The 13,373-nt window shown below is 45.2% G+C and overlaps 1 protein-coding gene across 2 annotated transcripts in view; it reads left to right on the forward strand.

Moving 5' to 3' along the window:
- The window catches only part of LOC311521802 (membrane-spanning 4-domains subfamily A member 15-like), a 43,962-nt gene that overhangs the window by 18,818 nt on the left and 11,771 nt on the right, over positions 1 to 13,373 (forward strand). Inside the window, exons 1-3 of one of the 2 annotated variants that reach the window (XM_084630404.1) lie at positions 4,857 to 5,029; positions 7,619 to 7,901; positions 13,054 to 13,179. In XM_084630404.1, the coding sequence (XP_084486530.1) occupies positions 7,632 to 7,901; positions 13,054 to 13,179 (396 nt within the window). In that variant the 5' untranslated portion in view covers positions 4,857 to 5,029; positions 7,619 to 7,631. Of the gene's footprint in view, positions 1 to 4,856; positions 5,030 to 7,618; positions 7,902 to 13,053; positions 13,180 to 13,373 lie in introns of those variants that run through there. The other variant, XM_084630405.1, reaches the window with a different exon arrangement.

The following is a 13,373-nucleotide window of genomic DNA, read 5'->3' on the forward strand; positions in this document are numbered from 1 at the left end:
TAGCATTTTTTTGCATTTCTTTTACCCCTTCTACAATATACACTGTACATGTCCTGGGGAAAATGCACATTCCTTCCATAGTTTAACTTTTATAACTTTATATTAGCCATATCAATTTTTACATAAAGTGTAACACTTTTGTGCTCAGCATTTTCATGTACCCTTATCAAAGTGACAGCCTGATTACTCAGAGCCACCTCAAGGCTCATTGTTTCTAACATTGCTTCTTTGTGCACCACACCCCAATGTTGCTCCAGAGGGGCACTGTCTTTTTTTTTTTTTTAATTTTATTCTTTTACTACAGCTCTTATCTGCTATTTTGTTACCAAAAAACAAATCCAGAATCTCTTTCCATTCTCCTGGGTTTGACTGCCCTGCTGCAGCCATGACTTTGATCTTTAAAAAGATATTGAACGTTATAAAGCATTGAGATACCTTAAGGGTTAAATGCTAAATAACAAAGCCAAACACCACTAGTTACCTGCATCTGGCAAAAAGAGTCTAAGTTTTGCAACTTTGAATGAAAGATTCAAATGGATTTTAGTGGTATTATTTAAAAACAAAACCAATTTATCTTAAACCTATGAAACAGTTTTACAGACCAGGAGTGTTGATTTAGGTCCTTAAAACCTCACATATTTACACAGTATATTTACACACGCATTCTTTTATTTAAGATCCCTTACACTGCTTTAGTTTTTTACACAGCTGTACATAGATTACATTTGTATACGTTTGGGGGCAGTTAAGTTCCAATAGAAACCCCTTAGTTCTTTTAGCCAGTTGGCTAAATTGTTCATAGTCAAATGATTTAAATCAGATTGTCTCTTTGCCTGGCTTATTTACAGACATTTCTTTGGAAAAGGGACCATTTCCCCTTCAGAATGGCTGGAAAGAAACCAAGAATTTTCTTTCTAGAATACTTTTTTTAAAAAACATTTTTACAAAGTTTAACTGCTTAATTTCCTCCAGCCCCTGCAGAGTTAGCTTCTTACTCTCTCTTCTTAAATCACTTGCTTATCTGTTGCCAGCCTACTTGTCTGGGCCCAATCCTGCTTTCCTTGCTGAACCAGCCCTTTTCATGGACACAGGCTTTGTTCCACTATCAATTTAGCAAGGAAGGTGGGCTCCTTAACTAGTCCCAACACCTCCTGGTCCCTTTTCTTAAACATTTTTCTTAAAATTGTGAAATCACAACTATAACCCACAATCCTATATCCTTCAGAGAGTGAGGTCTTACAGAAATCTACTTCTTATTTGCTCACGCTTGTGCTGGTACTTACACAACACAAAAAGTCTATACCCACTAAAAACTCTGCCTGACAGAGCAGGAGGGGGGAATTCTAAGCCCTCTACCTTTTGGTCTTGATCCTGCTACGACCAAGGGTATATTCACCTATGCAATTTTTCCCTGACAGACAGGTAGGAGCGAGGACTGTAATCCTCCCCCTTATGGCCCGGCACCTCTACAACTGGGAGTGTATATACCTAGTGTGGCAGAGCTCTGACCTTGTCCCCGTGGGGCCCATGCTTCCAGGTGGTTTATGCTAGCCTCAGAGGCTCACCAGGACCCTCCACATAGCACTTCTCTCTCTAGGGCCAGGGTACAGTCTACTGAGCCCTTTTCATCATACACCAGCAAGGAGGTTGGTGAGAGAACTCCCACAGTCTCTGTGGTCCCTACAGGTTTATTCAAGAACAGTTTAGCCTCCTGTCCTGACAGGGGCCTGTCTTCCCCTCCCAGGAGGTGTTTCTGTAGTGACAGGTTGGGGGGAACCCAGGCCCGCCCTCTACTCCAGGTTCCGCCCCAGGGACCCTAATGGCAGCAGCTGTTGGCAGCCAACCTTTCACTGCCAGAGTTATTACATTTCCCTGGGCCACTTCCCCACAGCTCCCCAACTTCCTTCTCTTAATGTCTTCTTCTCCCTTTCCAGTGGTTTGAGGGTGTCTTCATTACCCAGCCCTTCAGCCACACTTCCTCTCCTCTGGCTCCCTCCAGCCTGACTGGAGTGAGCCCTTTTATAGTATTAGAGGGGCCTTAATTAGAGTCAAGTATTCACATTAGCTTAACAGCCTTGCCTGACTCTTTGCAGGTTAATTGAAGTCAGGTGTTCACCCTAGCCTGAAGCAGCCCCTGCTTTGATCAGCCAGGGAACAGAAAACTGCTTATCCAGTGGCCAGTATATCTGCCTTCGACTAGTCTGCTGGTACCCAGCTGGCCTGGGTCTATCACACTAGACAGTTTGTGTATATCTTCTCTGTATAATTTTCCCCGACTGACAGGTCAGAGAGAGGACTCTAATCTTCCCCCTATTGCCCAGCACTTCTACCACCGGGGGTGTGCACACCTGAATGATCGATCACTTTACACGTATGGTATACCTTTTAGCAGTATTTTCAACAATCACAGTGCATGTCTTCTCCCGTTTGCAATTCTCCACCAAAAATGTTATGCTTCCAAGAAGCACATGGGATCTTTTTCAGGGGAAAAGGCAATACGCCACGTTTATTGAAGAGACAACAATTAGCATATGTATTCAATCACACCACCCACCCATCCACCCACTGTCCCACCAGTTGATGTTATAGTTACCAGTCCAGAGTCCGGATCAGTCTAGTGGCCAGCTAGGTTGATCACGTGTAGGGAGGAGCTGGGTTCTGTCAGTCACGACACGGTGCTCCCGGGAAGTCTTGGCAGGACAAACCCAAAGTTTCATAGCAAGGTACCCTGTTTATATAGTGATTTTTTCTTCACTGGGACCAATGAGTTTTGCTCTGTCATGCTGTAATCAATTGGGGTGCTTGTTTTCTTAAATTGTTTTTCTCATCCTTTATCTTGTTCTTTCATCAAGTCTCTCAGGGAGTTACCCCATGCTGGTTTTGATCACTGCTATCTTGTCCCCACTGATAGGTTCCTGTCTCATCTTTAGAGGCATCAATCTGCCTTCCTCTGACATTTCAATAGGGGCGTGTTGCAGCCTCCTGGCACCCTTGCATCTGTCTCCTGTGCTCCCTAGAACATCTGGTTCAGTGGCAGCCTTCACACTTAGCTCTTAACACCCATTTCTCATTCAAACACAAAACAGAATTAATTTACACAGAACATTTTGAACAGGAACATCAAATTGCAATGCAAAATAAAAACAATCATGGCTACATTATTATCTTATTATTCTTTATCCTTCATTCTAAATTATACAAACATAAAATCCTACTACTACACGGTGTGTGTGTGTGTATACACATATGGTGTGTGTTTGTACACGTGGGGGAATAGGGAGGGGGTGTATGCCTGTGTATATAAGGGTGTATATGTTGGTGTGTGTTTGTAAACACTTGGGTGGGTGTGTATGTTACCCAGGGTTTTAGAACCCAGGGCAGTTGTAACTTAACTGTTTGGGATTTTTAGGTGGTATTAGGAATAAATCAAGGGGGGCATAATTCATCTGTCTGATACATGATTGATACACACCAGAGTGCTTTTACCTAAAACTACTTTTTATTAGGTTTTAAGCACATACACACATACACATGCTGTTGCAGTAGGTTCAGACCATTTTAAACCTTTATATTTACCAAAGTTAAGATGGTTTTGAGGAATCAATAACCAGGCTTCTGGGGGTCCCCCACTTCCGTTTAACTGCTGGGGAACTTAGGTGTCTGATTGTTGCCAGAGGAAAGCTTCCTTGGACTGCTTTAAAGCACATTTTTTAATTAACCATTTTATAATTTTTTTAAATAAAGCGTATAACTTATAATAGCCTTTAGTAGGCTAACTTTTTTTCAGCAACAGCCAATAACAATTTATTATTCTGTAACCCTTCTGCCCTGTGGAGTCGGCAGCAACAAGGGCTGGGTGCAGTATCTAGGGGTTCCTTTTCACCAGTACAACACAAAACCAGCTACAGTCCCCACCTAGTGACCTGGGACAATTACACACCACCCCCAGGGTGCCCGTAAGAGGCAATACTTCCCCTCTCTCAAGCACAGAGCCTAAGGGAGATGTGATGGTATTAAGCCAATGCTTCAAAATATTTCCTCTTCTCTACTAAAGTTAGCTCTATCTTGGCTGGGTTTAGCCCCACCTAATGGCATTTGATCACTGCTTCATCAGTCAAGTACTAGGCAGCTGGGTGATGGGAGTGTGTTTATTTGATATCAAGGAGATCCAGAGATGGGTATTATCTGTGTACAGCTGGCATCTAAGATCACAGAGCCTCACAATTTCTCTTAGTGGTAAATGCTGACTATGAAGTTCCTAAGTGTTTAAGATGCTTAGATGCCGCAAAGTAGGATGCTACAGAAAAAGAGAGAGAGAGAGAGAGAGAGTGCATGCCTTGGAGATGAAAAGCACTAGATAAGTACTGAATGCTCTTATTAGAGCTGTTTGGAAAAAGGCCTTTTATCCATGGCCAATGTCAATTAAAATGGTCATTTTCATTAAAATTTTCAGTGGAAAATTCCTAGTTTTCTTCGAAAAACTGAAAATTATTCAGTTTTCAGACAATTTTTTTTCTGGGTGTTCAGCTTTCCAATGAACCGTCAACAAATTTTGAGGAAACCTGGTGCTACCTGGCAACACTTTTGATGAAAAACTGGGTTTTGGAATAAACAATCAAAAGTTTTGTTCTGAACATGTCCAACCAGTTGTGGCAGTTCCCTTTAGGCAAACAGGAAAAGGAAGGGTCTCGTTTTACTCAGTAGTGACCCTGGTGGCCAAAGGGTAGTGTTGGTGGGCTCCTATGTGGAGCCCCATATGCTCTGAGCCAGAACAAATGGTGATTAGGATGCGGAAAAGGCATATGAGGAACCCGGATGGGGATGGGGGAAGGGACCAGGACTAGGGAACAGGACTTTGGAGTCCTGCTGTAAAACAGGGCAGAGAAGGAGGGAGGAGGTGAGTGTGACCGTCAGGGCAGGATTCAAAGTCTGATGCTAATAAACCCCTTCTGCATGAGCCTGTGAGAATTTCCTGGTGAGGCTTGGAGTCACCCACAGCTGGACGGAGGAGAGCAGCCGCGGTGACAGAGTAAGTGCATCGGCAAACACTCTCCTTGGGTGATTGTTAAAATTGGGGGTTGGTGGCCGTACTGGGTGAGACGGCCATGGGGATGCCCTGAGATCCTTTCAGGACTCTTGTAGGAAAATGAGGTCAGAATTTAGAGAGCACCAGATCCGATTACCTGACAAGTGGGGAAGGGAGGAGGGGGGAGAAATTTGTGGCTCAAAGCAGCATGCGCCTGTGTGAGAAAGTGTCACTTCCCAAACCTCTAGAAAATGTTCACACAGAAAGGTGGAGCAGCAACATAACTTGCTTGCATTGATTCAAGTCTTTTCACATGTCAGCTGCTCTCTGCTATTTGTAGGGTTGCCAACTTTCTATTTGCAGAAAACCGAACACCCCTGCCCCACCTCTTCTCCGAGGCCATGCCCCTGCTCACTCCATCCCCTCTCCCTCCATCGTTCGCTCTCCTCCACCCTTGCTCACTTGCTCATTTTCTCCAGGCTGGGACAGGGGGTTGGGGTCTGAGGGCAGGGAGAGCTCCGGCTGCAGGTGTGAGCTCTGGGGTGGGGCCAGGGATGAGGGGTTTGGGGTGCAGGAGAGGGCTCCGGGATAGGGCAGGGGGTTTGGGTGCGAGGGGGGTTAGGGCTCCAGCTGGGGGTGCAGGCTCTGGGGTGGGGCCAGAAATGACGGGTTCAGGGTGTGGGAGGGGGATCCAGGCTGGGACAGGCGGTTGGGGTGTGGGGGGGTGAGGACTCAGGCTGGGGGCGCAGGTTCTGGAACCAGGGGTTTGGGGTGCAGGAGTGTGCTCCGGGCTGGGGTAGGCGGTTGGGGTGCAAGAGGGGATGAGGGCTCCGGATGGGGATGTGGGCTCTGGGGGGGCAGGGTTTGGGGTGCAGATTGGGGCTCAGAGCGGGGCAGGGGGTTGGGCCATGGAAGGGGATTCAGGGTGCAGGCTCTGGATGGCGCTTACCTCAGGCAGCTCCCGGGAAGCTACCTGCATCTCATTCCAGCTCCTAAGTGGAGACACGACCACGTGGCTCTGCGTGCTGCCCACACCTGCAGGCGCCGCCCCCTCAGCTCCCATTGGCCACGGTTCCTGGCCAACGGGAGCAGCTGAGATGGTTCTGGGGGTGGGGGCAGCGCAGAGAGCCCTTGTGGCCATCCCTTTGCCCAGGAACCAGAGGGAGATTCTGGTAGCTTCCTGGATAGCGGAACCAGGTGGGGAGCTTTCCTGCGCCAACAAACTGGACTTTTAACAGCCAGGTCAGCAAAGTTGACTGCAGCTGCCAGGGTCCCCTTTTGACTGGGCATTCCAGTCAAAAACCAGACACCCGGCAACCCTAATGACGTGGCTCTAGCCAGTGAATAAAAACACAGGGTTCAGAGGTCAGACTGGAACTGATATTGTCTGTGACGTCTCCTGTCTAATAACAGCTGGATCTGGGGTGAGCATTTGGTGCTGATAAAGGTCGGTGCCTCCAGCTCTTTTGAAAATATAGACACAAGTGGTGTCACCCTGCCACCTTCCCACTCCCACAACATCCCCCAGCCAAGGAACAAAGTACTCTGGCCCGGCCAGTGAAAGGGAAACAGAAATGGGACAAAAGTGGGTTGCACAGGTTGGAGAGAATAGAATCTCTGGGAAAGAAGAGACAGTCCTGACTATTCCCATGGCCCTTTAGCCTTTCCTTCCTCTAACTACATAGGTTAGAATGGCATTTAGATTGAAAGCTTCAGGGTCTGAAGGAATCATTATGGTCATCTAGTCTGATCTCCTCTGTAACAGAGGCCATAGAATTTCTCCCCAGGGATTTTGTGCATCAAGCCCCTTAATTCCTGCTTGCACTAAACTGAATTTATGCTTCCAACACTGGATCTTGTTTTCCCTTTGTCTGCCAAATGAAAGAGCCCTCTACCCTTAGAAATAATCTTCCCACTTACAGACCATGATCACAACCTGCTTTCCAATGCTTGTTAATACTTAAAAAATATCTAGAGCCTCTTAACATGCCAAACCTAGCATCAGACCCTTTCCACACACACAAATATCCACTTAATAGAAAACGCAATTTTCCATCAAAAACCGTTTTGGTGGAAAATTTTTGGCCAGCTCTTTCGTAAATGCTTTCGGGTCTGATCCCATGCCTTTGAAGTTAACGGGAATGTTTCCTTCACTTAGATGGAAGCAACAGCAGAGTCTTTGTGCCAAAGAACCTGAGATAATTTCTCCCTCTATCAGCCCTAAGATAATCAATTGCACAGCTCAGGAAAATTCCATCCCAAAAAGTGAAAGATCCAGTAAGTTAAAAGCACCTGGAAAACGAGGGGTAGAATGGAGATAATAGAGCTCCTGGGTTGAGATTTTAAAACCCAGTGAGAAAGTTGAAATTAATGGGAGTTGTGTGGCTGAATCCTTGAGTCAGCTTTTGAAATCTCAACCCTGAGCTTTACGGTGTTGCTCGTGTTCCAATTATAGCTCCAGGAGAAGGACAAAATCTTGGCAGGGACTCAAAAGGGGTTGAGCAATAGCTAACTAAGATTCCTACTCAGCTAATTTGGGGAGTCAGTGTTATTACATATGTTTTAATCTGGGCCAATCACTCTTTTATGCAGCATCTTCGTTATCATGGCAGCACCAGGAAGCATGGCCAATGGGGTGCTTATATTCATGCCCCCAAACAGCGCTGGTGTCATCCACCAAGGCCAGGGGGTCTCTGGTGCCATTTCCCAGATTCCTGAGATGGTGCAGTGTGGGCCTCAGCAGTTCACAGTCATGAACCCTGGGAACCAACCTCTTGGGTCAATGTACCCCAGGAGTCCCGCTGAACAGGTCGCGCAGCTGAAGAAAGTAGGGATGATGGAGATATTCCTCAAAGCACAGCCCAAGACCCTGGGGGTAAGTGTGATCTTTGCTCTCAGTCCATGTGAATGAGTCATGCACAGGTGACTGAATGACTGAGCATGAGCAAATTCCAGACTCCACCCTTTTCTTTTTTACTTTAACCAACAGCTTTATGGGAAGGATCAATGGGTTGTGGTCAATGACCCAGTGTCTAGTTGGCAGCCGGTATCAAGTGGAGTGCCCTAAGGGTAGGTCCTTGGGCCAGTTTTGTTCAATATCTTCATAAATGATCTGGAGGATGGTGTGGATTGCACCCTCTGCAAGTTTGCAGATGACACTAAACTGGGAGGAGAGGTAGATACACTGGAGGGTAGGGATAGCATCCAGAGGGCCCTAGACAAATTAGAGGATTGGGCCAAAAGAAATCTGATGAGGTTCAACAAGGACAAGTGCAGAGTCCTGCACTTAGGCTGGAAGAATCCCATGCACTGCTACAGACTAGGGACCGAATGGCTTGGCAGCAGTTCTGCAGAAAAGGACCTAGGGGTTACAGTGGACGAGAAGCTGGATATGAGTCAACAGTATGCCCTTGATGCCAAGAAGGCCAATGGCATTTTGGGATGTATAAGTAGGGGCATTGCCAGCAGATCGAGAGACGTGATCGTTCCCCTCTTTTCGACATTGGTGAGGCCTCATCTGGAGTACTGTGTCCAGTTTTGGGCCCCACACTACAAGAAGGATGTGGAAAAATTGGAAAGAGTCCAGCGGAGAGCAACAAAAATGATTAGGGGACTGGAACACATGACTTATGAGGGGAGGCTGAGGGAACTGGGATTGTTTAGTCTGCAGAAGAGAAGAATGAGGGGAGATTTGATAGCTGCTTTCAACTACCTGAAAGGGGGTTTCAAAGAGGATGGCTCTAGACTGTTCTCAGTGGTAGCAGATGACAGAACAAGGAGTAATGGTTTCAAGTTGCAGTGGGGGAAGTTTAGGTTGGATATTAGGAAAAACTTGTTCACTAGGAGGGTGGTGCAACACTGGAATGTGTTACCTAGGGAGGCGGTGGAATCTCCTTCCTTAGATATTTTTAAGGTCAGGCTTGACAAAGCCCTGGCTGGGATGATTTAGTTGGGGATTGGTCTTGCTTTGAGCAGGGGGTTGGACTAGATGACCTCCTGAGGTGCCTTCCAACCCGGATATTCTAAGGATGCCAAGAAGCCAGTGCCGTCAGGTTACTTGGCACTTCAGGGACACAGGATAGGTCTGACCTCTTCTTGATACTTCATTGCTTTGGGTTCAGGGATATAGACGCAGAGTTCCAGGGGTAGTGAATCGTCCTAGCTGCCCAAACAGGAAGAAATGAGGATTAATCAAGCAAAGAAGAAAAAGTCAGGGAAAGATTATAAACCAGCTGTTTCTGTAACTAGTGGAATGAAACAGCCCCATACTGGGGAGAAGAGGATGGCGATTCAACTGTTATAAATCAGTGTAGCTCCATTGTGCTAATTCACACCAACCGAGGATCTGGTCAGAGAAGAAGCAGTTCAAACCCAGTGTCCCTCTCCTAGTTACTGCAGTGCAGAACTGATTCCATTCAGCCTTGAACTACTAGTAAAATCAACCAACATGCAACTTCTATCCATCGGTCTAGAGAGATACACCAATGGTTGTTTGTTTATAATCATATAAATAAATAAATGAGTTAATAGATTACTGGTTTTAGGCCAGTAGGGACCACTGGGATCATTTAGTCTGACCTAGGCCAGAGAACCATAAGCCAGAGAACATCTCTGAATTAATTCCTGTTTGAATTCAAGCATATCTGTTAGAAAAGCATCCAGTCTTGATTTAAAAATTGCTGGTGATGGAGAATCCACCACAACCCTTGGTAAGTTGTTGCAATGGTTAGTTACCTTCAGCGTTAAACATTTTCACCTTATTTCCAGTCCAAATTTGTCTAGCTTCAACTTCCAGTGTTTGGATTTGCTAGACCTTTGTCTGCTAGATTGAAGAGCCTGTTACTAAATTTTATTTCCCCACAGAGGTGCTTATAAATTGTGACCAAGTGAACCCTTAGCCTGTTTTAGTTAAGATCACCAGAGTCCTGAGAATGGGCATGTTTGAATTATTTTGTTGCAATGTTTGGGCTCCTCTAACTCAAAAGGCATGGTCCAAAATCTCTGCTGGTGTATATAGTCACAGCCCCATTCCTTTCAGTGGAGTTTTCCCTCCCAGCAGGGAATTTGTTCAGAGGGGTAGGTGTGGTGATCCATGGGTTTCTTATATACAGTTGTCTGTAGGGTTCCAGTGTTGAAACTGATCATGGTGTCCAGCAAGTTGATGCTAGTGTGGGAGAGAGTTTAACAGACAGATGAAGGTTGTTGAAGTTGTGGTGGAAATCTATGAGGAAATTTAAGTCATTTGTCAAGAGGATGAAAATATCATTGATGTATCTCAGGCATATCATTCATTTCATGGTGCATTTGTTCAGACATTCTTCTTCAAGATGGCCCGTAAAAAGTTTAGCGTACTGGGGGAGTCATCCTAATACCCATGGATGTTGCTATGGTCTGGACAAAGTGTTGGTTGTTGAATGTAAAAATAATATGGGTGAGGATGAAATGGATGAGTTTGGATATGTGCTTGTAGTAGATATCTGAGGGTTGTCCATTTTCTCGTAAATATTTGAGTCAGGCAGCTTTGCTGTCACTGTGAGGGATGTTGGTGTATTGAGAGGTGACATCCTTAGTGGTAAGGGTGGTGTTCTAAAGGAGGTTGTTGATGTTGCGGAGTTTGTGGAGGAAGTTGGTTGTATCCTGGAGGAAGCTGACCCTTTGTGTGGTGTGTGGTTTGAGGATGGTTTCTATGAGTCCTGATATTCCTTCAGTAAAAGAGTGCTGTGGCCAGATATGATATGTCTGCTTGGGTTCCATTGTTTGTGTATCTTGGGAAGCAGGTAGAAGTTCCCTGGGTTGGGTACGTAGGAGAGGAGTTTGTAGAGATTCTCTTGGAGCTATTTGGGGAAGGATGAGGTGATATCCTTACATTCCTGGGTAAATTGTGGTGTGGGGTCTTATTTGAGTTCTTCATAGTAGGTGGTGTCGGAGAGTTGTCAATTGGCCTCATTAACATAGTCGAGGATTACGATGGCAACCCCTTTGTTTTCTGGTTGGATCACTCTCTGGTTAGATTTCTGAGACTGAATGGTTGTCCTCTTGGCAGTAGAGAGATTGTGGTGGATGTGAGGGTTGTTAAGGATTTCATAGTCAATTCTTTTTTGAAGCAATCAATGTAATCACCAAGAGTGTAGTTTTGTTTGTTCTGTGGCGTCCAGTCAGATGAGTCTTTTTTTTTTGATTGATTGATTGATCGTCAGTGGGGATGTAGTAATTATGAGTGGTGTTGTCATTGTGAAATAATTCTTTGAGGTGGAGTCGGAAGAAGAATTCTTCTAGTTCTCTACATGTTAGTATGGTACTGGGTTCTGTGGTGCAGAAGAAGTTCAGTCTCTTAGGGTATGTCTATACTGCCCGCCAGATCGGCGGGCAGCGATCGATCCAGCGGGGATCGATTTATCACGTCTAGTCTAGATCATCTAGTCTAAATCGACCCCCGAGTACTCTCCCGTCGACTCCTGTACTCCATCGCTGCAAGAGGCACAGGCAGAGTCGACGGGGGAGCAGCAGCAGTTGATTCACTGCAGTGAAGACATTGTGGTGAGTAGGTCTAAGTACGTTGACTTCAGCTACGTTAGTCACATAGTTGAAGTTGCGTAACTTAGATCGATTCCCCCCCACCCTCACCCCAGTGTAGACCAGGCCTTAGAGAGTATAGATAATTCCGCTGCAGTTAGGGATAGTCTTGATAAAATGATGATGTTCATCTGTTGTGTACTGTCAATGTTGTGGGTATTGGTGCATTTGTTTCTCCCAGAGTGGGTATTCTGGGGGTTGTGGAGTAGTTGTGGTTGGTTCCACATTTTGTTTTTAATTTGGATGCCTGTCATCAGATTTCTTTGACAATTGTTTTGGATTTTTTGCACGATTTCCAGGTAACTTCCCTGGTGGTGGTGTTTTTTTTTCTTCCAGTGTGGAGCATGTGACGATTTCTTGTTTGAGATGCTCCCTTCTGCAATATATGAGGTGCAATAAATGGTTCCTTAGTTTTTCTAAAGTTCGTCTGAAGTGCTGTTCAGCATGTTTGGAATTATATGTCGTGGTCAGAGGGTCATGATGGTGAGACATCTGGGGATGATATTTTCTGTCTTGAACTTGCTAAGGAAGTAGATGTCGCTCTTAAGTTTTGTTTCCTTTTTCTTCGTGTTGTGGAGTTTCCACTTCAGACAGCAAATTCGATACCTTCCGTTATTATATTCAGTGTTGTAGCTGTGTTGGTCTCAGTATATTAGAGAGACTAGGTAGATGAGGTAACATCTTTTATTTATTGGACCAAGTTCTGTTGGTGAGAGAGAAAAGCCTTCGAGCTCACACAGATTTGCTTCTCTGATTCATTCTTTGGTGGTGATTCCTGTCACTGTTGAGGGAGTCACTAGGGGAACCACATTTTTTCAATGGGAAATGTAGTTTCCGCAAAATCAAAATTTTCCATTGAGAAAATCAAAAACAAAATATTTTGTTTTGGGTTGGGACTTCCCAGATCAATTATTCAGTTCGTCAAACTGAACTGAAATGTTTCCCCTCAGGTCAGTTTGACATTGAAACGGCATCCACCTGAGCTGCTACAAAGCCTCAAGGAAGTTGTAGTTCAGAGAGTGGTGTAGGACTGGCTCCCTGTTCCAAACTACGTCTTCCAAGACGCACTGCGGTCTTCTCTTTTACTGGACCACTATGGTATGTCATGGGAGTCCCGTGATTCCACAAATGTAGGTGTAGTCCGGCTAGGAAGTTATCCCATAGCAGAGAATGGGGACACTAGGCACCCCAACTATAATTCTCATAAGGCAACACACTGACTCAGGTAGACTCAGTCCAGCGTTAACCAAGCCTAAATGAAATATTTCAAGTCAGTTTGACAAACTGAAACAAAATGTTTCAACATTTCCAAACTGAAATTTTTCAGATTTTGGATTTAAACAGCTGTCAAAAGACCAGAATTTCCCATCAGCTCTGCTCGGGACATTGTGCTTTGCTCCTTCACAAGATGGCAAGGAATTGGCTCCTTTTACTGCTCCATTCTCTTCCCACAGGCCATCCAGATCCTGATTGGGCTGATGCACATTGGCTTTGGGGGTGTGGCTGCAGTTTTTGTCGGATACAACGTTTACATTTCCATCTCTGTTATTGGAGGATACCCCTTCTGGGGAGGACTTTTTGTGAGTAGAATAAATGAAAACATCTATGAAATGATGGCATGGCCACTTGGATATATAATTATTGTCTATGATTAATGCTGTACCGATATATGAGGATACACATAAGATAAACAGAGGGCAAGACAGACACTTCCAGGATCCTAATGCACTTCCTAACATGAGTGAACTAAATCTAATAAAACACTAGTGAGTTA

The sequence above is a fragment of the Lepidochelys olivacea genome (genome assembly GCF_965140295.1).
Source record: "Lepidochelys olivacea isolate rLepOli2 genome assembly, chromosome: 6".
Lineage (NCBI taxonomy): Eukaryota > Metazoa > Chordata > Testudines > Cheloniidae > Lepidochelys > Lepidochelys olivacea.